Here is a 10,408-nt window from a genome sequence, read left to right as displayed (position 1 = left end):
AAACTGGAATGTTTTTCAAAGATGTTTTTTCAAAGAAACAATATTTCTGATACAAAATCAGTTCATTTTCCAAAGGCCCTCTCCAGAACACAAGCTTCCCACAGTCTCCAATCGCAGCCAGCATGGACCAAACGATGTGCATCTTCTTACTCATGTTCTCTAGTAGGTTTGGGTCAATACATTTTGAACACAAGATTTTAGCTTCCTATGGGAAATGTGTTTTAACTGCAATCCAAATTTAGAGCAGTCTGAAAACTTTTAGGAAAATACTTTAGAAGCCGTAACTGGCGTTTCAGCCATGTGCCCACCTGGGTTTGCTGCCAGTCTGGCTGATGATGGTTGGTCACAATTAGCTCCAGCCCTTAATAAATGATTGGGCTTTTTCCTATGGGAACCTCCGCACAGGATTTAACTGAGTTTTATTTATCCCAAAAACTTGGCAAGCCGGTCTTATCCTACTGAAATAATTTGGGACAAAGCATTTGCAAATATTCTCTGTAATTCATTTTAACTCAAGCGTACTTTCACATTAATTTTAACTCTAAGCAATTCAGCACATAAATTTCTAATGTGCTGCTTTACAGAAAATTCGGTTTGTGCTCAAAACTGCTGGAATTGGATAGTGTGCCATGTTTTGTGTAAGTACTCTAATATCACATTCGGGTTAAGTTCATCCATAGTGTTGTCAGTGCCCATCTCTGGAAGTGTTCAAGGCCAGGTTAGATGGGGCTTGGAGCAACCTGGCCCAGTGGAAGATGTCCCTGCCCATGGCAGGGGGTGGAACGAGATGAGCTTTAAGGTCCCTTCCCACCCAAACCATTTTGTGATTCTCGGATCACTGGAGAACCGAGGTTTGATGTGTGTTAAGTGCTTATCAGTCCCTGAGTGTTTTTAGCGCCCCTGACGCTGCCAGCTCAGAGACACTCGGTGTCAGGTTCCAGCTCTTCCAAGAGCACCTCCAAGAGCTTTTGTGGCACCACAGAAAGGGGCGGTGGCTCAGAACAGTCTCTCGCCGCAACTCCTCCGTTCCGAGTTGGAAATTATGGAGCTGTTAATCCAGATAAAAACATGCGGGACGCAAATGGGGGAAGCAACCGTGACTCGTAAGCCATGCAGAGCGCATTAATGTACATAGTCTCGACTGTCTCAGCCTCAGACATGTCTCAACTTGTGGACTGGAGTGTTCCCAATCAGACCTCGGGAATACGCATCCAGTGGTGCAAAACTCTGAGAGTAAAATACTAACAGCGTGCTATCGCTTAAAGCTGCTGAACTGTCAGAGTTCCCGGTGAGCGCGGGAGGGAGCGGTGATGGGATGAGCAGTAGGGGAACGGCCGCTCGAGGAAGGAGCAGGGGGAGTGGCCGGGGAAGGGGCGGGAGGAGAAGGAGCGGGGGGAGTGGCCGGAGGAGCGGCCGGGGAAGGGGCGGCTCGGGAAGGGGCGGCCCCGGTGCCGCCCGGAAGGCTCGTTCCTCGCGGGAGCGGCCCCGCGATCTGCCGTGCCCTGGCGCGGTCATGGCCGGGTTCATCAACTTCGCGGACGAGGAGGAGGTGCGGGCGTACCTGGAGAACCTGCACGTGGAGTACAGCTACCAGTGCTTCAAGGAGAAGGACCCGGACGGTAAGGGCCCCGCCGCCCCCCGCTCCCGGCGGGCCCGGCGGGAGCTCAGCCCCTGTGCCGTGCCCCACAGGCTGCCAGCGCTTCGCGGACTACCTGGACACCATCAAGAAGGACTTCGCGGCCGCGGCGCGGGTGTTGCGCGACAACTGCGAGGAGCACGGGCACAGCGAGAGCTGCTACAAGCTGGGGGCCTACCAGGCCCTCGGCAAAGGTGGGCCGGGGGGGGGCTCTTGCTTTTGTAAAGGTGCTTAGCGCCTGGAGTCAGAGAATTGAATCACCAAGGTTGGAAGAGGCCTTTAGGATCATCAAGTCCAACCGTTCATCCAGCAGTGCTACTGTAACCACTAATCCACATCTTAAACACCTCCAGGGATGGCGACTCCTCCACCTCCCTGTATCAATACCTGACCACCTATTCCAACACCTGACCCCCGAATACCTGCGTGTCATCCTGACCTTGAAGGAGCCCCTGTCCCGCCCCTTTCATGATCACCTCATAAAAGCAGGGGAAGGGTGGAAACCTGTAAATTGCTTCCTTCTGAAGTATCAGCTGTAGGTTAACCACATGTATTATTTTTTTATAATTACATCTGTATAAGTGGTAAGTATAGCCAGGGCTCAATGTTGCAGTGTGTTCAGTTCTTAAGATTTGGATTTCTTCTCTTTTAGAGAAAGTAAGAAAGTCACAGACTGGTAACCCTGCTTACCTAGGTAGCCCCTGAGTCTGTCCAAAATGTATTTGCTGGTACAGTAATGGGAAGCAGTTAAATGAGTGGAACATCTTCCAAATGACAATACTAGTAAGGAACAATATTTGTACTGTAGCTCAAAACTAGTAACAGTCTCAGTGCGTGTGTAGGTACTGGCAAAATAATATTTGCCTTGTTTAAGTAAGAAACCCATGGATATAGTAGTGGAAAGAGTGTTTTGTTGGTTTGGCTTATTTTTTGGTTACAGGTGCTGTTGTGATTACTTATGAGTGGAGGAAAGTTTCCTAAGTCAAAGACATTGCAAAACCTTTGTCACTGAGACAATGGTGGTGTCTCTGAAGTCCTAAATGTTGACTGTGGTATCTAAAGAGAGGGATGCTCTATTTCCAGTGGGAAGGGAAGCATGCTGCAAAGCAGAGACCTCCTATCTGTTTTAGCATGTCCTTACTGAAATGTTTTGGTTTCTTGGCTGACAGGTGGACTTGAACCAGATTTGAAAGCTGCCTACAAGTCTTTCCTGAAGTCATGTGAGAAAGGTGGGAAGAAGTCAGTGAATGCCTGTCACAACGTCGGGCTGTTGGCCCACGATGGGAGAGTGAACGATGACAAACCTGACCCCGTGGTCGCTAGAGACTATTACACAAAAGCCTGTGATGGCAATTTTGCTGCCAGCTGCTTCAACCTGGGTGTGATATACCTGCAGGGGGCACCTGGGGTCCCCAAGGACATGGGCCGTGCCCTGAAGTACTCACTGAAAGGGTGTGAGCTGGGGCACGTGTGGGCCTGTGCCAACGCCAGTCGCATGTACAAACTGGGAGATGGCGTGGAAAAGAATGATGCTAAGGCAGAGGATCTGAAAAACAGGGCAAAACAGCTGCATAAAGAACAGAAAGAAGCTTCGAGTTCTTTAGTGTTTGGGCAGTAATGTTAGTTGCAGTTATTAAGACTGCAGTTTTATTAGATGGCAAGTGAAATTATTTAAATTGTGAGCATACAGTTTTCACTTAAATAAATATCCTGTATTTGGATATGCAAATAAACTTATATTTTTGTGAATGCTCTCCTGTGCCTTTCTACATTTTTGAATACGCGAGTTCTTTAAGTGTATTGATCTGATACATTCTCTTTTTTAAGGAAGTTGAAAACTGGCCTTTTGGAAGTTTGTCCCCATGGTGTCAAGTACAAAGGCTCTCTCCTGTGTCCAATGCTTCAGATCCGAGGCTTGTGCTCAGACCAGTTGTAACACACACAAAAATAACAGTTGCAGTCAGAACTGTGCCATCTCCCACACAAGCACTTGTGGAACAAGGATAGCTGCACACTTAGGTGAGCTGCTCTAAGGCAGGGATACTCAGCTGTAATTCCATAGGCTTAGGCCAATTCCTAGCTCCTTCACTTATCTCCTTCACTTGCCAGCTGGTTTGTGACTATGTGCCTGGGTGCTTTAGGTTTGCTCTCCAACACACGTGATCACTCCTTATTCAATCACACACAAGTTATTTTACTTTTCTGACAGCTTCTGTAACATTATGTTCTATTTTTTACAATACAGATTTAGGGAATAAGGTGCTAACTGATCAGATCTTGGACTCAAATCCATAGCTTAATTATATCCAAACTGCTAAGTAAACATGCAGATTCTGGAACAGCTCTCTAAATAAGCGGGTCAGTGAGTGTAAATGTATTCATGCACTGGCAGGATCCTTTCTAATTTTGGTGTGTATAAATACATGGGAATTTTGTGATATGTGTGTGTATGTTTTGCTGTAAATTCACTGCTGATTTAGAACATGAATGCTCTGGTGTGAATAAAGGTACAAACTTACTATTGAAATAAGTGAAGTGGGATTAAAAGCAACACTAATTTAGCCATTGCCATAACTGAAAGCAGAATTGTTAGAATCTTTCTGCATGTATGAATTAAAGCTTGACTATGCTTTGAACATACTTCCTGGAAAGGAACTGCTTCCTGCTGGAATAGGAACCCCAGCGGGACAGCACAGCAGTGACAGGGACACACCGTAACAACAGATGGCAGTGTATGAAAACATTATTGCAAAGGCTTACAGGGCCTCTGGCTTGTGTATTCAGCAGCCTGGAAAAACAAATAGTGGTGACAAAAGTGAAAGTAATTCTTCTGTTAACAGTTAATATTTTATGACAGTTCAGAAAGGTAAAGCTCTTGGAGGAACACACTTTGCCCGATTCTTTGTGATTCTGGACCTTGGGAAAGGTAAGTAAATGCTACCTCTGTGGAGTGTAACACTAGTAATAAAACAGTCTGTGTGTGTTCAGAAGTAAGCAATTACTGTTGGATCAGGGCACTGGAGAATTGGGTGACATTTTAAGCCCTGATCTGTTTTTTGAGCTTGCAATACTCACTGCCTCAGAGTGACCTGTTCAGATCCTCAGTCCAGGCACCAGAGCAAGCTTTCTTCCACCAGGACTAATGATTTTTAGTGAACCCTCCCAGGAACCTCCAATCAACACAGACACCTGGGAACATCCTCAGTAAAAGCAACACGTGTTTCAGACAATTAAAGCCACATATAAAGTGCATGCTGTGGGAGACCTTTGCACAGCACTTAGAACTCACAGACTTGCAGAGTTTAAATATTATAAAATGAATCATTTTCATAAAAGCTGTTAAGTGTGTTGGTAAGATAAGTTTATGAAGTATCATCCAATTTTGTATCACCAGTTGAAAAGGCAAACCCAAATTAAGGAGGGCTCTTTCGTGTTTCCAGTCTGTCTCTGAACAGTTTGCTGCCTGTTCTGCACACACCTATACCTTTTTTACACAGATACTGATGATGCTGTAACATGTATTAGATGGCTATGGTCCTCTCCTATAAGACTCTTTTCCCTCCAAAGTGACATGGCATCAAAAAAAAAGATGAATCTCATTTCAGTGTATTACAAATTCTATGTGGTTAATGCAATCTGTAGCAGCATATAGAATCTATGAATAGCAGTCTATTCTCAGCCTCAAGATTATATTCAGGAGACATAATCAAAATCTGTTAAGAGGTGAAAATTGTCCTGCAAATCTTGGCTTATAACCATCTTGCTCTGGTATTATGAGGGTATTACCAAAAGGCTGATATCTTCCTGCTCTTTCTTTTTACCTGATGTTACAAAGGCTAAATTTTATTTTCTCCTGGGAAGAAAACTTTCTTCAAAGCCTCTGAGGTCATAAAGAAAGAGTGACAGATATGATCATAATAGCATGCTTGGAAATGTGGAAGAACCTGTTAATCTCTTCAGGATCAGTGGGTTTCCCAAGAAATAAAAGAATTTGTCTCGGCTTCACAGCTCCTAAACCACTGTCTGCTTTCCCTTTCATTTTTTTGCATTGATCTAAGCTCACACCGACCTCTGTTAATAAAGCAGCAATACACTTCAGAAGGAATGGTGACCAACTCTAATTAATTAAATAGACTTGTGGATACCTGGCTGTAAATGATGAAAGCATTCTCTGCAGGATGCTTCCTGCGGCTGTGGAAAGATCACCAGTGGAGTGCTGGCTTTGTACCAAGATTAGAAACACTGGCGCCACATCATGTTGTGTTATTAAGTGTCATTTGGGTTAATTCAGGACAAAAGATGCAGTTGGGTAAAGGAGCCACATGACATTGCAGAAACAGAAAAACAGACTTGTTCTGGTGGTTCTGTTTCTGTTATATTGTAATAAAAGCAGTTTTGAATCTTTCTTACCGTTTATTCAGCCATCAGTGGCAACTCCTCTCTGCTGTGTGTGTGTGAAGGGACTTCTTGTGGCTGTACACACCCACCTAGAGGGACAGTCTGGGGGACTGTGTTTGTGTCATTGCCACAACACCAAGAAACCAGAATAAGAGTGTTCCTTGTTACAGCACAACCTTTTTGTTGTGCTGTACAGAAAGAAATACTCTGTTGGCAATTTTTCACTCACCATGTGAGAGAGAAGAACTCTCAAGTAGCTTTTCTTCTCCTTTGGTAGATGGCGAAGGAAGAATTCCTCCTTCCCTTGTGCTTCCCACATCTCATCCACTAGACTTCAGAATGACACAGTTCTGCTCAGAGTTGGCCTTTTTGAGGGGTGAAGCAAAAAGAGAGAGAGGAAAAGGAGTCATGATACAGCAAGAAACACATTAGAAAACAAGCAATATCAGTTGTGCCATCATTGCAATAATCTGTGCTGGGGTAACAGCCAGGGGTCCAGTTCAGAGCCTGATATTGGGCCATTTGTGTACACCCATAATGACACCCCTGATCCAGAGAGGCACAGGCTAAGAGTCAGGATTGTATGAAGTCCCTAGAACATATTTCAGCAGTAAACACTGGTGTCCTGTTCTGATTTTCCAGACACTGTATCAGCAATATAGCCTAGAAACCTCACAAAACAGATTCTCCAAGACTCAGAAGACTTTAAGGATCAATTCTGTGCCAAATTTTCAACGTCTGATTTAGTTTGCCATGTCTGTAGCCTCCCAGTGCTTTCATTTTTCAGTATCCACACTTGAAGCAAGCATAATAACCACGAATTACACTAATTTCAGATTATATCATATATTTCTGATTTGATGTTATTGCCTTCTACTCCTAACACTACTTACAATTACTATTGCTATATTAATTCTGAATATGTTTTATGTTTCTTACAGACACACCTTTTCAGTCTTGTTTGTAATACCATAATACATTTTTTTAATATTTTAAAAAGTATTTTTTAATCCTTTTTCTCCCTAATCAACTAGTAAGAAATTTGTGTGCTCTGGAATTACAAAATTTAGGCCACTTTGGAGTGGTGATTTCAGATGGGGATTTGTGAACAGCATAATTGTAATACATGCATACACTCCCATTCATGAGTATGGTGGAAGTTCTCTGTAGGATCTCATTCTGTCTATGCAAGACTGAAGTACGGTGCTTTAAACAACCCTGGAGAGTTTTTCTTAGCAACTGAGAGGCTTCTGATGGAAAAGAAGAAAGAAAGAAGATGAAATTCCTCCATGTTAATACCACAGTTGTCATCCACAGCATTCTAGTGCGCTTCACCCAGTGAACCACAAGACAGAGTCCTTTTCAGCTTGCAGAGCCATTCCATATGGAGTTGGGGTAAGAAAGACATCAAAGAAAATGTTCATTGTTTGGCCATGATGTAATTTCATGACTTGAACTAACCTGAATTTGTGTTAGAAGTTCCTTATGCTGATAGTCCTTGTTTGACACGTAATGGCCTGGTCTGAGCATTTCATTGTCTCACAAGAAAGAGTGAAAAGAAATGGGCTGGTTTCCTTCCAGCTCTCCTGCCACTGGAAGCATGCCATGTTCCTATAGAGCTTCCTGCCCAGGAAAGCAAACTCTTTGCTTTGCAACAATCTTTCCTGCAAAATCCTGAGAAGGAAACCCGGATTATCTCTGTAGTTCAGGAAAGGAGGACAAAGCACTGAATGACTATTGGCTCATGGCAGGTCACACGGTGCCAGTAGGGGCCCAAACTGATTATCCTCCAAATCATATTTATCATGGCAAGGACTTGTCAATTCTTTGCAAGCCAAGAAACACTGAGATGGGAAACTGGCCTTTGAATGTTATTCAGATAATATTTATGGAGTATTATTCCAGAAAGATGTGATAGCCACCTCAGCACAAGTGTTATCAATAACTGTTGAAGAGAAAATAAGAAGCTGTGGCACTGTCAACACCGCAAGCAGCCTTGCTTAGTTACCTTCAGGGAAGTTATTTTCTGTATCTTCTTGAGTGAAGAGTTTTCTCTACAGCATTATTTTACTTATTTGTTCTGCAGTTGCTCCAAAGGCCCTCAGAGAGATCAGATATAATTTGAAATCCTGAGCTTATTCTAAGTTCTTTTCTGCTGGGTTTTGTGAGTTTTACACGTTCCTCAGAACCCAGGGGTTGACACTAGAGAATGCCAGGGACTGACACAGTTATAAAAGCCACAGAATCTGTGAACAAATTCAATACAAGAGATGGTTCCATAGGAGCAGCACAAAGGCTTTGTTACAGCAAACAGTAAAAACTTCCCACACCCTTTAAGAGTTAAGCAAAACATCTCTGCAGTGTACTTGGCTGGGTAATTTCTGTTTGCTCTGTACTGCAGCAGGAAATGCCCGAGTGTGATGTTTGCTGACTGTTGTGTTCATTGCTCCCACAGCAGGCTATGGACATTTCCAGATCACACTATCACACCATAGTGACAATCCTGATCCATTGATGGCTTAAACTGCAACACAAATTAACAGCTAGTTAATATAGTTCTATAAATGATAGGAGATAAGTGATGTCTAGTGATCGCTTCTAATTCTCTGTGAACTTTCTTTCCTAATTTAATGCCATTCTAATATGTGTGTTAAACTAAAGCCTGTGGTCAGAGAGCATTTTCTTATGCTGTAGCTGTACCCTAGTGATCTTTAGGTAAGAATGTAAAGCATTCAATCCTTTCAAATGCAGTATGATTTTGCCTTAGACACTGTCCAGTTACAAGTTGCAGCCTAAGGCTATATTTATACCATAGCAGAGCCCTGGAAATATTATATATATACTACTTTCCCCATTACAATTTTCGAGGAACAATTTCAAGAAAGGGTTTTGACCTATGATTTGAATAAATAAATAACCTCCACTTGATTTCAATGACTGTCTCTCCTCAGTATTTTGCAGTTCTGACCGAGGACACTTGCTGTCATCCCACAGGCAGATACATTGCACCAATCAATGAGAGCTTTGAGCCAAATTGTGGAAAAGTTTTATATCTTAGAAGCACCAGTGGAATTGTTGCTCTCTGGAGAGTCAAAGGCAAGGTCCTCTGCCAGGATGCAATACCAGAATCACACACACAATCTGGGAAAATGGCATAGAGAAGCAAGCCAAGGCACCTGGTGCTCAAGAAAACACATTGCTCAAGCTTCTTAGTGCACTCAAAGGGCATTAATGTTGCTGAGGGCATACATAGGGTGACAAAAAGAAAGTCAGTAAACATCTTTTGATGTGTAAGTATGAAAGAACAAAGCTTTTCTATTCAGTTCCTGCTCACTAGGCTGAACCAGAGATATTGTGAGGCTGGGAGGCAGACACAACCTTGAAACCTAATTACACTGAAGCTTAATGCTTGAAAATTTGCTTTCAGAAAGGTCCTTGTGCAATCAGGGCTATGGGCTGTTTCTCTGCTTTTGTCCTGCCACTGCACATTGATCAGATCAATGTGTGGAGAGGAATTGATCGAGTACTCTCTGTGCCTGGAGGCTTGAACAAGTAAGTGCCAAACATTAATGGTGTTTCTTGTTAGAACTTGCTTTGTGCAACACTGCTCAGCCCATGAATCCAGTTAAAACCAAGGGGACTCTGCACACTTTCTGCAGCACATCAAGTGTCAGCTTCCCTCACCTGGACCCTGTGTGATTGCTTTAAAGGACTGCTGGAGTGTAACTCACCTTGACCCAAGCACTCCAAGAAGTCAGTTCATAGCAGAGCTGGTGAAGAAAAACAGGATCAAAATATCTGAGAGTCTGAAAAGAAAAGCATCTTCACGACAAAAATGATCTGGAATAAACTGCATAGCAGAGAAATTATTTCTAGCTAGAACTTACTCGTCCTTATACAAAAATAAGATCATCTGATTAATAAATTCAAAGTGAATTCTATTTTTTCTCATTGCTCAGTCAGTAAAAGAAAAGGACAAGTAACTCAAGGTGGCCACTGAAGTACCTCTTGATCCCAGGAAAGGCCCATATCAAACTGCTTCCTTCCCTGAGGCGTCCAGAGTGCAGCAAGAGCTACAGTAATGCTGTGTGCAACAGGGAGGCAGCTACGAGTCCTTAGAGATGCTGGACTACCTTGTTAATGCTGGAGATAAACAGATAATGACTTCCAGAGCTTGGTCCCAGCTATGTGTGCTCCTAAAGGAAACCATCGCAATCCAAAGACTATTTTGCTGTTCGACAAAGGAACCAGATCCAGATTATGGTTTATTCAGATATTTGGTGGAATATAATCCCAAATCAGATCAAATTAGCTCTCAGATATCTGCAAGGTGTCTGGGCAACCTGAAACAGAAATCTTTCACAATTCAAGATC

At 43.2% G+C, this 10,408-nt stretch overlaps 1 protein-coding gene across 1 annotated transcript; it reads left to right on the top strand.

Annotated features, from left to right (window-relative positions):
- The first annotated feature begins 1,413 nt into the window (after nt 1–1,413).
- LOC113950008 (cytochrome c oxidase assembly factor 7) lies at nt 1,414–3,388 on the top strand. The gene is made up of 3 exons (XM_027649254.1): nt 1,414–1,619; nt 1,690–1,830; nt 2,806–3,388. Exons 1-3 carry the CDS (start codon nt 1,514–1,516, stop codon nt 3,252–3,254), a joined length of 696 nt encoding a protein of 231 aa, XP_027505055.1. The 5' UTR covers nt 1,414–1,513; the 3' UTR covers nt 3,255–3,388.
- The last annotated feature ends 7,020 nt before the right edge of the window (nt 3,389–10,408 follow it).

The sequence above is a fragment of the Corapipo altera genome, unplaced genomic scaffold (genome assembly GCF_003945725.1).
Source record: "Corapipo altera isolate COAL_440 unplaced genomic scaffold, ASM394572v1 112, whole genome shotgun sequence".
Classification (NCBI taxonomy): Eukaryota; Metazoa; Chordata; class Aves; order Passeriformes; family Pipridae; genus Corapipo; species Corapipo altera.
Note: the sequence above shows the minus strand (reverse complement) of the source record. Positions and strands in the feature narration are given on the sequence as shown.

Bases quoted from the DNA above. Each gene is read 5' to 3' on its own strand.
- LOC113950008 (XM_027649254.1), top strand. From the start codon at position 1,514: ATGGCCGGGTTCATCAACTTCGCGGACGAGGAGGAGGTGCGGGCGTAC. The intron at 1,620-1,689 runs GTAAGGGCCCCG...CGTGCCCCACAG, and splicing joins CAAGGAGAAGGACCCGGACG to GCTGCCAGCGCTTCGCGGAC. The intron at 1,831-2,805 runs GTGGGCCGGGGG...CTTGGCTGACAG, and splicing joins CTACCAGGCCCTCGGCAAAG to GTGGACTTGAACCAGATTTG.